At 38.2% G+C, this 14,496-nt stretch overlaps 1 protein-coding gene across 5 annotated transcripts in view; it reads left to right on the top strand.

The window, feature by feature from the left end:
* Positions 1-12,545, top strand: part of VCAM1 (vascular cell adhesion molecule 1) — a 40,811-nt gene extending 28,266 nt beyond the window's left edge. For 4 of the 5 annotated variants that reach the window (XM_033067749.2, XM_033067747.2, XM_033067750.2 and 1 more), the window contains 7 exons: positions 5,368-5,446; positions 6,140-6,418; positions 7,100-7,417; positions 7,639-7,911; positions 8,507-8,770; positions 9,183-9,449; positions 11,593-12,545. In XM_033067749.2, coding sequence (XP_032923640.1) covers positions 5,383-5,446; positions 6,140-6,418; positions 7,100-7,417; positions 7,639-7,911; positions 8,507-8,770; positions 9,183-9,449; positions 11,593-11,753 — 1,626 coding nt within the window. In that variant the 5' untranslated portion in view covers positions 5,368-5,382 and the 3' untranslated portion in view covers positions 11,754-12,545. The remainder of the gene's footprint in view (positions 1-5,367; positions 5,447-6,139; positions 6,419-7,099; positions 7,418-7,638; positions 7,912-8,506; positions 8,771-9,182; positions 9,450-11,592) is intronic. The other variant, XM_033067751.1, reaches the window with a different exon arrangement.
* Positions 12,546-14,496: the final 1,951 nt, after the last annotated feature.

Below are 14,496 nucleotides of genomic sequence, written 5' to 3'. Positions count from 1 at the left end.
CACTTTTGTATTATTTTATCTGGCACCTTTGTGGATGCTGGTTGCCTTCAGACTAACCAGACAGGAAGTGTCCTAACTGAGAAGCTGGTGCCTGAGAAAGATAATGCAGGAAGTAGATACATTTATTTTTACATGCAGTATTTAAGAAATTCCAGAAAAGGAAAAGAAGCAGATGATAAAACTTTCTTAAGATGTTTCATTTTCTTTTCCTTCTTGCAATAGATGACAAGATAGATGTGGAGTACAATTGTGAGTGTGATGTGGGTTACAGGGTAATGCGTTGGTGTTCTTTTTGTAGTTAGGTACAAAGTTACAATTCCTGAAACAGACACAACCCTTTAAATAGATCTGCATGTAGATCTCATCCTTCCCATCCGGAGATGAAAATTATAGGGAGTCAGTAATGCTCTCCTCCCCCTCTTGGGGCTATACAGAGCTTGTATTATTGTCAGGTGGTGAGAAAGCAGGTAGAGGGAGTCAGGAGAAGCAAAGTATTGGGGAGCTTTGGGAACCAAAAATCCAGGTGTTCTGCGGAAGGAGACAGTGTATAACCCATAGAGCAGGCTATTGATGTTGCTGAGAACTGAAAATGTTGAGGCTGGCAGATCATTTCCTGCTATATTAGCCATGTAATCAGCAGTCTTCATACCTGTCCTCCAGTTTCGTTTTCTTCCACTTACTTTATCAAGATATGACCATATGAAAGGTACTACCTTGCATGTCTCTGAAGGACATTCCTTCTTTGCCAGTATATGTGAGTTTTCCCTCTGAGATTCGTTCTCATTTGAGCTACAGCACAGTCCTCTGGTTCTTTTTCTTCAGGCATGATCATCCTGCAGAGGTATCAGACACTCTTTGCTTGGGTTGAAAGCTCTTCATCCCAGCTGCTTCTGTAAAGCATCCAAAACTCTGAGCTTTCTTTACTCAGACCCACAGTGCACATCCCAAGAATATCTTTCCTGAGATGTGTGAGGGCTGCAGTTTGAATAGGGGCCCTAAGTATGGACTTGCTGTGACATCTCTTTGATATGAGGCTGTAGGACTGTTGAGTAAGACTTTGCTGCATCCTCTCTCCAGAATGTCGAGCCTTCCAGAGGAAGGTTCTGACGTCTCAAGTTGATGGAACACAGAGATCTTTAGTGATAGGTTTCTGTGTTGGGCTCCTATACAGAAGTTATGATTCCAGCACTGAGTATTTTTAGCAGAAGTCCCAAATCGTGCCTCTAGATGCAGATACAGTAATGAAGTGCCATGAAGAATTTTATTGCTGACACAGGAAACAGAATATCAGATTAGATGAGTTTCCTTCTACCTTCTTTTTTCTTAAATTTCCTCTGCCAAAAAGATAATTTCTCTTCACCATAGGTCCTTGGCCATAAATAAAACCGGTGGTGAAGGTTTTAAGAGTCCAGATTCTGCAAAAGATTAGTTTTTCAGTTTTCCACTAACAGCCTCCATGAAACAGTATATTAGGGCAATATATTAAAAATGCAGGAAGAGGTATAAAAATGTTGGATAACATGCATTTGGTTTAAATAAATTCATTAAGATTTCAAGAACCTATTATCTTTTTTGCTTAGAGGAAATTAATAAAAGCATCCTGTAGGTATTTAACAGGATTGCAGAAGTATGAATTAAAGCAAATGCTTAGCACAGTTCTGAAGTGGTTTCTTTTTTTAAATTCCAAACAAGTCTGATGTAAATTTTAGTTTCCTGAAGAACACGTGATTTCTTATGCCAGGCCAAAAATTGTGTTCAGTATTTCCAAACTCTGTTTTGCAACACACAATTGTTTTATCTTTGTTTGTCCATCAAAGCCTTAGAAGTCTCTTTTGATTACTAGATGTATTGAAAAACATGTAGTTACATCCTGGTGCTTAAATATTTTAATCTTTTTTGCCTTTAGTAAAATTCTTGTAATACTTGTTTGGTTCTAGTCCTCTTTACACTCTGCATGTGTCAAGATTTCTTCCAGTTGGTCCTATAATACTTATCCCACTGTGGAAGTAGATTCTTCCTCTATTTTTACCCCCAGCATCCTCCTCTGTGCTGTTTGAATAAAACACTTGATTATCTGACTCTCAAGGTCAAATGCTAAAACTTGTAAGATGATCTCTGTTTACAGACAGAACAGATAGTTCTGAAAATAACTCAACTTGATGCCCATTTTCCTATTTTGAGTTTGATACTGGGGATAGTAGGAACAACAATAATGTACATATTCTTTCTAAAATACATAGAGGGCTCACATTTGAAGTTGTGGAAATAGAAAGTTTTTTAAAACTTTTTAATTTTTTGGCAGATTTCTGCTTCCTTTAGTAATATTTGTTGACTAACTCTGCTCTTACCTAAACTGAGTTGAATTTGTCTGATCAGACAGTATACTAGTCCCTCTGGTAAGGATCCAGCTCCAGCAAAGTTAATGGCAGTTGCTCAGGGTTATTTCCTATTTCATGTTATCAGATGAAGGACTTGATTAAAACTTTTCCAGTATGCAGATGTGGCCTCCTATGTTTATTTTTTTTTTCTGTGTGGAAACTGATTTCCCAGAAACAAGGAAGCATTGCCCTTTTTCTTTCAGCTTAGCTTCTGATGATTATTTAAGCAGTCCAAGCAGAAGAGTTTCATTTCTTGCTTCTCTCTGACTATCATTTAAAAGTAATTCTTTGCAGTTTAAGTGAGAGGGTAGACTTTCCTTCAACAAAACCATTTTCTCTACAGTAAAATCACATCCTGTAGATGTGTTATTTCCTATCCTGGATAGCTTTTGGATTTTTGGATTTGATAGCAGTACTTCCAGAACAGTGCTCTGCTTGCATTTTATGACACTTAGGAATGTTTTATTCTTCCTCTTCCTCCTCCTTCTCCACCTCCTTCTCCAGCTTCTCCTCCTCCTCCAACAAAAAAAATTATAAAATTTAATAAAAAATAATAAAAAATAATTTAAAAACTAATAAAAATAAACTATTATGGTAGAATCAATTGTAAAATTCATTGAATTTTAGTTTAATGACTTTTGGTTAGGCATTTCTAGATGCTTCAGATTTCCCTGTTTTATTGCCTTCTGAGTAATTCTTGGATTGTCTTGGGATGTTTTTTCATTTTTTATTATTATTATTATTACATACTTTCTGCCTGAGATCACAAATTTATTTTTTCATGATCTTTCATCCCTTTTATATTTATGAGTTTGTCATGAGTGCATGAAAAAAGTCGTTGATACTTCTTATTTTACCCAGTGTGTTTCTGTGGCAGCTTGTACTGTCCAGCTGTCCTTTGATGGAGATGCAAAGGTGTGGCAGAAGCTGCAGTCAGTAAAAAGCCGTAAAAAATAGTTCCTGAAGAAGACATGCTGCCTGTAGGACAGCAGGACCCTTACATCCTCTGATACAACTCTCACCTGAGCATGGTATTTTGAAGCTAGCATGAGGTCATTAACCATGGAAACTTTGACTGACTTAAAATACATATTGATGTAGAGCCAACTTTTCAGCAAATACATTTCTTTAGCATTTACACCATTGTTACTTCAGCCTTTATTTTTGTAAGTTATTACTCCCTAGATATTTGAATCTGTGTTGTTTATAAAATACAGGCATCAAATTACCTATTACATACCAAATGATTTGCCAGAGACATTTTAAAAACATATATGTTCATTTTTAATTTCTTGCTGGTTTTATTTAGTGATTTTTAATTGACCAATATAGAATCATAGAATTCTTTAGGCTGGAAGAGCTCTCTAAGATGAAATCTAACCCTTGAACTTGCACTACCATGTTCACCAATAAATCATCTCCCCACCTGCTACAGCCACACATTTTTGAACACTTCCAGGGATGATAATTCTACCACTGCCCTGGACAGCCTCTTACAATGCCTTGCCACCCTTTCAGTGAAGAAATGTTTCCTGATATATAATCTAAACCTTCCCTGGTGTTATTTGAGACCATTTAATCTTGTCCTGTCACATGTTACCTGGGAGAAGAGACCAACCCCGCCTCACCAGAGCCTCCTTGCAGGGAGCTGTAGAGAGTGATAGGGCTCCCCCTGAGCCTCCATTTCTCCAGGCTGAACCCCAGTTCCCTCAGCTGCCCCTCATCAGACCTGTGCTCCAGCCTCTTCACCAGATCCATTTTCCTTCTGTGGATGCTCTCCAGCATTTCAGTGTGTCCCCTGAGGTGATGTGCCCACAGCTGCTCACAACACTGAGGTGGTGCCTCACCAGTGCCGAGTGCAGGGGCACAATCCCTGCCCTGCTGGCCACACCATTCCTGACACTGGCCAGGATGCCACTGGCCTTCTTGGCCACCTGGGCACACACTGGCTCATGTTCAGCAGCTGTTGGCCAGCACTCCCAGCTTTTTCCCACTGGGCAGCTTTCCAGACACTCTTCCTCCAAGCCTGTAGTGCTGCATGGGGTTTTTGTAAGCCAAGAGTAGGACCTGACACTTCACCATATTGAACCTCATCCAACTGGCCTCAGCAAATTTATTCAGCCTGTCCGGATCCCTCTGTAGTACCTGAATTACTGAAGTACTTGAATTAAAAACCAAACCTTTAACCATTCTTTGCATTCACAGCATTTTCCAACTGAAAATCAAACACTGAAAATGTTATTTTATTTTTTTTCCTAACATCACCACCATATTAGCCAGTAAGAATTGTCCTCAAAAATATTCCAAACTGGATTTGTGTATCCACTACAAAGTGGCACTGGGAATATTAGTTTATTCAGTTAATTTGAACAGTATGAGCTATGAGCCTGATTCAAGCTGATTAAGTCAGATCTCCAGACTTCTGTTATCTGCTTTATTTCTTCATTTTTAGGGATCAAAAATATGTAGGAACATGAGTAACACCACCTCTTAAACTGGTAGAACAGTTATCAAAGGAAATACTGAGTCATGTAATGTTATTTACAGAGCTGAGCATTGTTAGAAATGTTCTGAAGACTCAGTCCAACAAAAATATAAAAGCAAATTTGAATAACATTTTCATCTGAGATATAGTTACATTCAATTTCTTGGACTTGCGCACATTCTTTCATTTTATCTGTCGTTTGCAGAATCAGCTCTGAAACAGATTTTTTGAAATGCAGTAGGCACTGTATTTATGGTTGTTACTGTTTATTTTCCTGAGCTTTCACAAAAGCAGCAGAGGGCGCTGAGCCAGCGGACACCTCCCGATCCATATGGGTCTGCTCCTCCCTGCTCTGGATTTCCCCGAACTGGGATTTCCCATTCTGCCTTTATAAAAAGAGCACGCTGGAGCTCTTGTAATAAGCTGTTGCAGAGCAGCAAGGTCTCACAGTGCTTCTTCACAGGAGATAGAAAGTTAATTTTTGAATTTACTTTCTTTACCTAGTAACAACAATTCCAAATGTTAAAGGAGATGGGAAGGACAAGCCTGGCTGTGCTAGTAATTTTGTGTGTGTTAAGGACTGGTAAGTTGGGGAAGGTGGGGGTTGATGGTGCTTGGTTTATTTTTTTAAACTTTGTTAAGTGCAAACTGACCTAAATTTTGCTGCTTGATCTTTATTTCTCTTTTCTCCAGTTATCTTTTCATTTTAGTGAATACAACTGACAATTAAGTGGTTGTGTCAAAATGTCAGGAAGCTTTGAGCTTTTCTATGCTCTGCAATGACTCAGTCGTTTTCCTATTGAGTTTGCTAAAAGACAGTCTAGGATATAACTGCAGTAGATCACTGCATGCTTGATTTTTACTGTCATTCCTGACAGTACTGGCAAGTTTGGTATTAAATGTCCTGTTGAAAGTGTTTCTGCTGTTGTCTTTGCCATCTACTTGCTACCTCTCCCCTCAAAAGTTTTAGAACCAGATCCACTGACAAAAAAGGTTATAATGTGCCAATGCGTTTATTTGAATGTGATTTATGCCATTTTATACATGAAAACTGTCTGTTAGTCACCTGAACCTGTATTGTCTTTGACAAAAATAGCAATGTTTATAGGGTATTTTGAATATATAAACCACAGTATGAGATTTATTGTTTATTATTTTATTGTGTTTAACTTCCACACAACCAAAAAGAACTGAAGCATAAAGTAGAACATGAGAAGAAATAGGAAAATAAAAGTTGAGAAAGCTGCTGAATTGATGTGTGGTTTCCCTTTTGTAGTTAAACCTTTTGAAATGGAAATTATACCTGCTGAGAAAATTGTGGCACAGATTGGAGACACACTCATACTCACATGCAATACCACTGGCTGCCCATCACCAGTTTTTTCCTGGAGAACACAGATGGACAGCCCCCTTGGAGGAAAAGTCAGCAGCTACAGGACACATTCTATACTGACTATGAATCCAGTTAGCATTGTGAATTCTCACTCTTATCTATGCACTGTCATCTGTGATGGCAGAGAGAAAAAGGAGAAGAGTGTCAAAGTTCAAATTTACTGTAAGTAAAAATATAAAATTTTCTTTTAATAGTACATGTTGATAGAAAACTCAGTAATTGTTTTGGACATTGTGGTTACCAGTTAACTTTTAATTCTAGGATAATGAGTCTCTTATAGCTCAACATATACTTCCTTCTAAGATTCCTTTGTATGTCTGTTCAGGACACTTTCTTAACTCTTTTCTGCTTAGGTTTCTGCACTGAAGATTGTACTAGCATTATTTATTCTTATTTTTGGTAATCCTTGAAAGCCAAAGCATACACTTGCCTGAATGCATTCCCAGAGCTTGGGGATAAAAAATCAAAGCCTTAGATATTTGCAGGGGAGTAGTTCAGATGTCTAAACCTACCAGCCCAGAAAACAGGATAGCACTAGTGTAAGGATCGCTCTGAATGCCTACAGTTTGGCAGCTGTATCAGTGCTTAGGTGCCATGCTGAATTTTACTAGACCTGTTGTGATCATGTTTCAGCAATTGTACAAATAAAATTCCTGTTAGTGTATGAACTGCTTATAAATAACCTGTAGGTCTTCAGATAAAGATATGTCTTGTAATAATGTTGATAGAATGTCATGTTCTGAGCACCTCTAAACTCAAAATATTTGGTGTCTGGATCTTGCTTTTATGTTGACCCTACTGTTCATCTCTGCTAGTCTAAAGAAATTGATTTTATTCTTTTAGCTTTCACCAGTAATCCTGTCATTGAGATCAGCCCATCCTTAGTTGCTGGAGAACCAGCCACTATTGTCTGTAAAATTCCTGATGTGTATCCTTCTTCCTACCTGGAAGTTGTCCTAAAGGAAGGTGAACACATTCTTCATGCCCAGAGTTTTCCTGAAGATGACAACACAAATACAGAGACCAAAATTGTGACATATCCATTTCTCCCCACGGCTGAACATACTGGGAAAGTGATTACCTGTGTGGCCAAGTTACCAATTGCTGATATGACTTTTGAACCCGAAGAAAAAACATCTTCTCAGAAACTTAATGTAAATTGTAAGTATTTTTGTACGAGGGCTTTGGTTAGTTTAGTTTTCAAAGCTGCAAGGAAAACATCTTGCTAAGTTGGAAAAATTGTTCCATTGTGCTACTGGGATACACATTTTTCATTTTTTTGGTGTTCTGTGGCAGGTACCTCTAGAAAAACTAGTGTTAAGAGATGTGCATGTCATTCTTCATTTGCATACTGATCTTGTCTTCCTTTTGTTCTCTTACAGTTGGTCCACAAAACACTGTCATTACTGCATCTCCAGGCAGCTCGACAATGGAAGGAGATTCTCTGAACCTCACTTGTGTGACTCAGAGTAACCCTCCAGCAAAAATAGTTTGGAGTAAATATTTGGCTGAAGAAAGCATTCAGCATCTGATAAAAAACAATGTTCTTGCCATTCCCCATGTCCATTTCAATGATTCAGGACGGTACATCTGTGAAGTAATAAATCTGGTAACTAATAAAACAGAGAAAGAAACCGTGGACATTATTATACAAGGTAAAACTCTGCTTGAGTTTCACCTATATTATCCAGTATCTGACTAGCTGATCTCTGTGAGGGTGGAGGATGCTGAAACACCAAAAATTAGGAAAATACAGGGCTTTCCTTGTTACATATTCAGGATTCAGCTTCAATGTAAGGCTGTTCCTCATGGGCTGTACTTTTTCTTTCTATATTTAATTTTTAGCTAATTCTCTCAGTACTGCTGTTGTATATGGACACTTCTAAACATTTCCAAAATGCAATACTAAAAGTCATTAAAGAATCTGAAAAAGTGGTGGGGGACACACACTGTTATTTCCTTGAAATATAATGTGTGTACCAGTTTCACGAGGACATCAGTCTCCTTCTTTGAACTAGTAGTTTTAGTCATTAGTAATAAATTTAATAGGCATTCAATGGTAAAACTCTTTTGGACATAATAATATTATGGTTGTAATATTTTATGATTGATTGATGGACTGGTGTTTTGACAGAGATTAAGTCTGGGATCAAAACCAAAATAAACAGATACTTGAGCAAGAAATTCCTGCTTTCTCTCCGTCTTTAGTACCTTTGCATTACTCTAGCAGCCTTTTCTTTTGTCATGCAGGTGCTCCAGTCATTACAAAACTCTCCATTGAACCTTCTACAACAGTTCAAGAAGGAGAAAATGTTTCCATACAATGTTCTGCTGAAAGTAACCCTCCTCCCAAGATTGTTTTAAGGAGAAAATATGACAAGGCAGACATGAGGCCTTACAGTGCCAGGAGTATTCTTTTTCCATCTGTGATGTTCCAAAATGGAGGAGACTATGAATGTCTAGCAGAAAATAACTTTGGGAAGAGCAAAAGTGAAATCACACTTGATGTGAAATGTACGTATGTGTAAAGTTTTCCTATTAATTTAAAAATAATTATTTAGTTCTTCAGTGATAAATATAGCCATCAAATTAAAATAAACCCTGTGAGAACAAAAAATCACCATAATCCTCTGCGTTTCCCTAAGAAAGGAGCAGTGCTGATGAACAAAACAAAGTCATAAAATCTTTAATGTAATGACAGATCTGAATGAGTGAGAAACTTACCTACATGATTTGAAGTGGTTTTTTTAGAATGTTTAGGCTGTGGAGGCTTTGTATGAAAACTCTGATATCAGGTACTTTACTTTTGTTTTGAGAATGAAAAAGAAATTAGCTTGGGAGGGTAACAATCTAGTATCCAATAGAGTATGTTGGATCCATCTCTAAAAAATCCAGTGATGATTAACTATAGTACTCTTCCTTTCAGATGGACCAAGGAATACAATGATCACTGTTATCCCCACTGCTGCTCTTAAAGAAGGAGAAACTGTGACAATGAAATGTACTAGTTCTGGTAACCCAGCTCCCGTGATCTCCTGGAAGAAAAAGAAGGCCAATGGAGAGTCTGAGAAAATTTCTAAAAATGCAACTTTAACTATATGGAACTTGAAAAGTCAAGATCTGGGGCTTTATGAATGTGAAGCTTATAATCAATTTGGCAAGGAAGAAAAAGCGGTGAAATTATTTGTTCAAGGTTTGTAGAACAAGACGGAAAACAAGTTTTTTGGTTTATGTATTTTAGGTCCAGGTCTTCTTTTGAAGAATGAGGTAATTGTGTCTTTGATGTCAGTGGAGTTAAAAGGTGGCCCTAATGTCACTAAGTGATTTTGGAAGCTTTAAACAATGAAGCGTGAAGTCTGCCTTAGTACAGATAGCTTATGAGAAGTTCTTAAGTCAGTGGGGCTTCCATCACTCCTTCCAACTGACAAATGTATGCATGAGGTAAAGAAGGTATGCAGTGCCTGGAAGGATTTATCCTGACTAGCAGGCCTCAATGGGTATCTGCATAGGAAAGATTTGAGGAGACAGTACGTGCTGAAGCTTCTCTGTGGAGCAGTGTATCACAGCTCCTTCCCTAAGCTACAACTCTGTTTCCTGCTCCTGCATTTAAGCTACAAGAAATGCTGATTCCTCAACTTAGACAGAATGATAGCGAAGTTCCATTTTCAATACTAATCAGACTTCTCTGCTTTAGCTCTGCTGCTTCTGCCTATTGCATAGCAACAGTGTCTTGCTTAGGGATCACTTCTGCCACCAATTCAGCTGTCTTCCCTGTTCTTTACTATTTTTATAGCTGCACCATAAAATAACACTTTTGATTTCCCCTTCAGGCAAAGCGAAACAAGGACAAAGTGTTACCATTCCTCGCATATCTGCAGGTGTTGCATCTCTTAGGAGTAGTCTGTAAAAGAAAGTTGGTGATGGGTTCACAACCCTTGAAAAAGTAGATAGCAAATATACCACAGACAGGGCTCAGCTAAGGGATGCAGGAAAATACACAGTTAATGAACTGGGGAGCAGCCTCAGCACACAGTACTCATGTCAAAGGTTAGTTAACATGACTGCTGTGCAGAGTTCAAATTAGGATTTGTTTTACACAGAGTGACATCTTCAGTTTCATTTAGAATTAATTGTCTTAAAAAAACTGACATGAATTGTGCAGATTCTTCTCATAAGTGATAGGGTCTTAATGCTAATGAAAACTTCTTTCCAAAATAGCAGATGCATAAAATAATTGCTGCTTCAAATTTTTTCATATTTCCACTTCATCTTTTGAAAAGAGGATATAAAATTGCAGAACCTTGTGGAAAAAAAAAAATACAGTTCTAGGACTCCTTCCTTTGCCTTTTCTGTTTTTCTTCTGTTGAAAGAAGACATCAGCCTCTGGGTTGTTGGTCTGTGCCCTTTCATGTACTCAAACAAATAAACAGTGAATTTGAAATTAAAAAAGGAAAAGAGGGTCCATGTAATGTAAAAGTTATGCAACATAATCTATTAATTGAGAAAATGTTCTTTGTGCCAGCTGCTGTTGGCTTCAGTGGTGAAGGACAGCTGGTGACAGAGCAGTGTCTATAGCTACATGCTCAACTACTACAGTGGGCCCACTAGTTGGATTAGTATTTTGCATGTAAAAGCTGCTGGTGCCTCCTGCGTTTTGCTTCTGTTTGTTGCTAAATTCTACCTTGCATTTCTTTTTAGTTCCTCTCCAAAATATTACTATGTTAGTATATCCACCAGAAAATATCACTGTTATATGTAGCACATACACCCTCAAAGATGGTCCTGAAAAACAGCCCGTCAGGAGAAATTATTCTCCCATCAGTGAATGGAAACTTTATACTCTGCAGTGTCAACAAAAATTACGCAAGCATATATGTCCTTCATATTTCAGTAAGATTGGAACAGCATTACAGAGATTGAGACCAGTTGTAGATAGCTGGGTCTATTGCCTTAAACCTATTTTGTTTGCACTTTTCAGTGCAATTTGTGTCAAGGTGAGTACAACTAGTTCATAGCTGATCCTTGCATGACAGTTTCCTGGGTATAATATGTAGTATTCCTGAATTTCACAGTATTCTTGGTTGTAGATGATATCAGATAGGTTTGAACTTGCATAGCAAATTCAAGACCAAGATAAAGGCTAGGAATTAAAGTATGTAATATTAAGTTGCTAAAGAAAGAAATGTAAGGAGAACACAAAAAGTATGCTTTGTGCATGATAACAGAAATATGTTCCAAATGAAGGTCATTAATAATGCTGCTTTTACAGTGGTGCACATGTATCTGTTTCAGACAATATTTACACATTTTTGTTTTCCTTTTCTCTCCATTTTCAGCAAGATTGGAAGAACCAGACCAGACGATACCACTGATTATTGCATTCTCAGCTGTAGCAGCAGTAGCAGTACCTGCAGTTGCAATTTTGATTTACGTGTCAAGACAAGCAAAAATCAATGGATCCTACAGTCTTGTAAAAGCACTCAGGTTGAAAGTTTGATCATGTGAATATAAGTCTTTAGTTGATAATAAGCACATTTATTTATTACTGTGACTGGTTCTACTCTCCTGTAACATATGGTAACAAACATGTGACTTAAGAACAGCACCATGTGATAAGCAAATGGGCTTATTTTCATGTTTTTATAAGTACTTTGGTATTTAAATTAAAGGAAGAGTTAGAAATTGATAAATCACTTCTGTGTTGAAGCATTCTGAACAAAGAGTTCTGTGGAGAACTAGATTTGTACATAGTGTATAATTTGTGTTATAAATATGTTCAACTAAATATCAGTTTGTAAAACTGAAGTTTTATTGCAGCTGTACAGAGAAATTTTGTTAATTCAAAGATAAAAATCAATATTGCTTGAGGTGATCAGGTGATTTTTATTTTGTGTTACTCTGCAGTATGAATGTTTTTTATAGACTTTGTCTGTGGTAATGTTTGGAAAATGTTCTCTTTTCACTGAAATTGCCATAAACTCTACTTTCAATGAAGTTACACAATCACTGGGCTATGCATTTCTAACAAATTTAAACTAATTTAAGCCTTTGAGGCTCATTTGTGAAACATTTTGAATATTATTAAAAAATATCTGGGGTTATAACCTTGTAAGTTCTAGGACTGCTAAGGTATTCTTGCTGGCTTCAATTATTCTCAGATCAATGTCAGAATTCTATTATTTTGTGATGAGCCAAATCAGACCCTCCTTGTAAAATTCTAGCGGATTGTAAATATGCTTTACAGATTTCCACTGCAAAATAAAACTACCCATAGATTTCTTTGACTAAATCCCCCTAGTGATGCTTGTTTAAAATTATGCCAGAATACACATTACTCTGGAAGGAAACTGTCCTTGGCAGCAGCAGTTGTGGGTGTCATGGGAAAGGCACAATCAAGTCCAGCAGCAACCTCAAGGCACAGCAGGGGACACAGGCAAAATCTGTGCTCCTCAGCAATGGGGGTGAGTTGTTTCCTGAAGAAATGCCCTTCCCAAGCTCCTCACTGTGGAAATAGTGGACTTCTGTGCAAAAGTAAAGATGGAGACAATGAGAGGTGGAATTTGATAGTATTCCTCCTTTCCTCCTTTCTCCTGATTAGCAGTGGTGCTTTGACTCATCTGGGTTCTGATGCTCAGCACCAAAGGCAAAGTTGTGGGAGGTGCAGGTTCTGTGGCTGAGATGTTGAAATGTATCCTGATGCACTGTGGTCTGATCCACTGTGCTAAGGTGGGCCTGGCCCCTCCAAACTTGCACACAAGAAGCTCAAGCAGAGATATGGGAGAAGTATATATCTTTACATTATACACATGGTAACAACCGCTACCAACAGCAATGCAAATGTGGGTGCTAGCTCTGGGATGAGGCTAGCTCTGGGATGAGGCTAGCTCTGGGATGAGGCTAGCTCTAGGATGAGGCAGTGGTGCACATCTCCCATATATTTTCATAGTGTTTTCAGCAGTGTTTTGTGCACAGTAAATCAGTTCATGCAGGATGTCTATCTAGATTGGAAAGGGAGGTTTGGAAACTGGGGGTGTAGCAGAAAAATGGGAGATCAGTGTGGACTTGGCTTGGAGGAATGTGAGCATGCAGTAGGAGGGTGAAGAAAAGATTGAAGACAGAGGAGGAGGAGAGCTTTGACAGGCCCATGACATAAATTCTTGGAGGTGGTGCCAGGCATATTTATTCAGAATAATGTCAGGCCTGTCTCAGTGCTGTCTTGTGAATAAACCAGAAAGCATGACTTTTTCCACTGTTCAAAACTTTGTTGCACACACATTTTGCCTTATCATTGAGGTTGTGATGTCTGTACAGCAGGAAGAATAGCTAGGAAAGATACAGAGAAGGAGGACTGGAAAATAGGACAAAAGAAAATGCCTGGGACTTTCCAGTTTGGAGAAAGAATGCTGAAGGAGGAGGGGTTCTGACTGATGTTTTCCAAATTGTGAAGGCAGTTGATAGCAAGCAACAGATGCAAAACTGTTTGCTAAATCATGCAATTCCAGAACTACAGGATATGCAAACTAAGGAGAAAGTGGTTTAAAAAAAATAATAGAACAGTACTTTTTTTACAGAGTGAATGTTAATCTACTAGAAGCTGCTGCAGAAGGGTCAGGGGGATAATTGCTTCAGTATCAATTGCTTTAAAAGCAGAATGGAAAAACTAATGGGCTAAAGGTCCATTTAAAAAAAAAGAAAGGGAGTAGACAGAAATGTACTGTACAGCATCCTTAATTCAATGGGCATTGATGTTGAGCAATTCTCGGGATATATACCAGAAAAAGTGGGCAGAGTATGACATCCTGAAATAGTGTCTTTCACTGCTGGAGGCATCCTGGATTGTTGGGTTACTAGTGAGACCCAAAAAGGTATGCCTTGCTTTCTTACTCCTCTGAGCAGCCTTGGGCCAGACCTCACAGAAAGGGCATGAAAGTTCCTGTGCTGTTTTTACCTCCTCTGTGGACTGAAAAGATGAAAGATGGGTGGGAGAGAAATACGAGCCATCTTGCAACAGTGCTTTGGTGCTTGAGTAGTCTTTACTGGAAATTCCTCCACGAGTTTCTAGCATTCTTTCAGCTATTAGTTTTGTCAGTATTTCTGATACAGATACAGATGTTAATATCCACGTGGCTTGTCTGCCTTCTCAGGACTTCCATTAAGGTATTAAGTGACTTAAGTCAACATAAATTGCCCCTTGATTTCGACAGGGTTGGCTTTTCCCCCAGAAACCTTAAGTGAATAGC

This window comes from Catharus ustulatus, chromosome 9 (assembly GCF_009819885.2).
Source record: "Catharus ustulatus isolate bCatUst1 chromosome 9, bCatUst1.pri.v2, whole genome shotgun sequence".
Classification (NCBI taxonomy): Eukaryota; Metazoa; Chordata; class Aves; order Passeriformes; family Turdidae; genus Catharus; species Catharus ustulatus.
The sequence above is the reverse complement of the archived record's forward strand: the minus strand, read 5'-3'. Positions and strand labels throughout refer to the sequence as shown.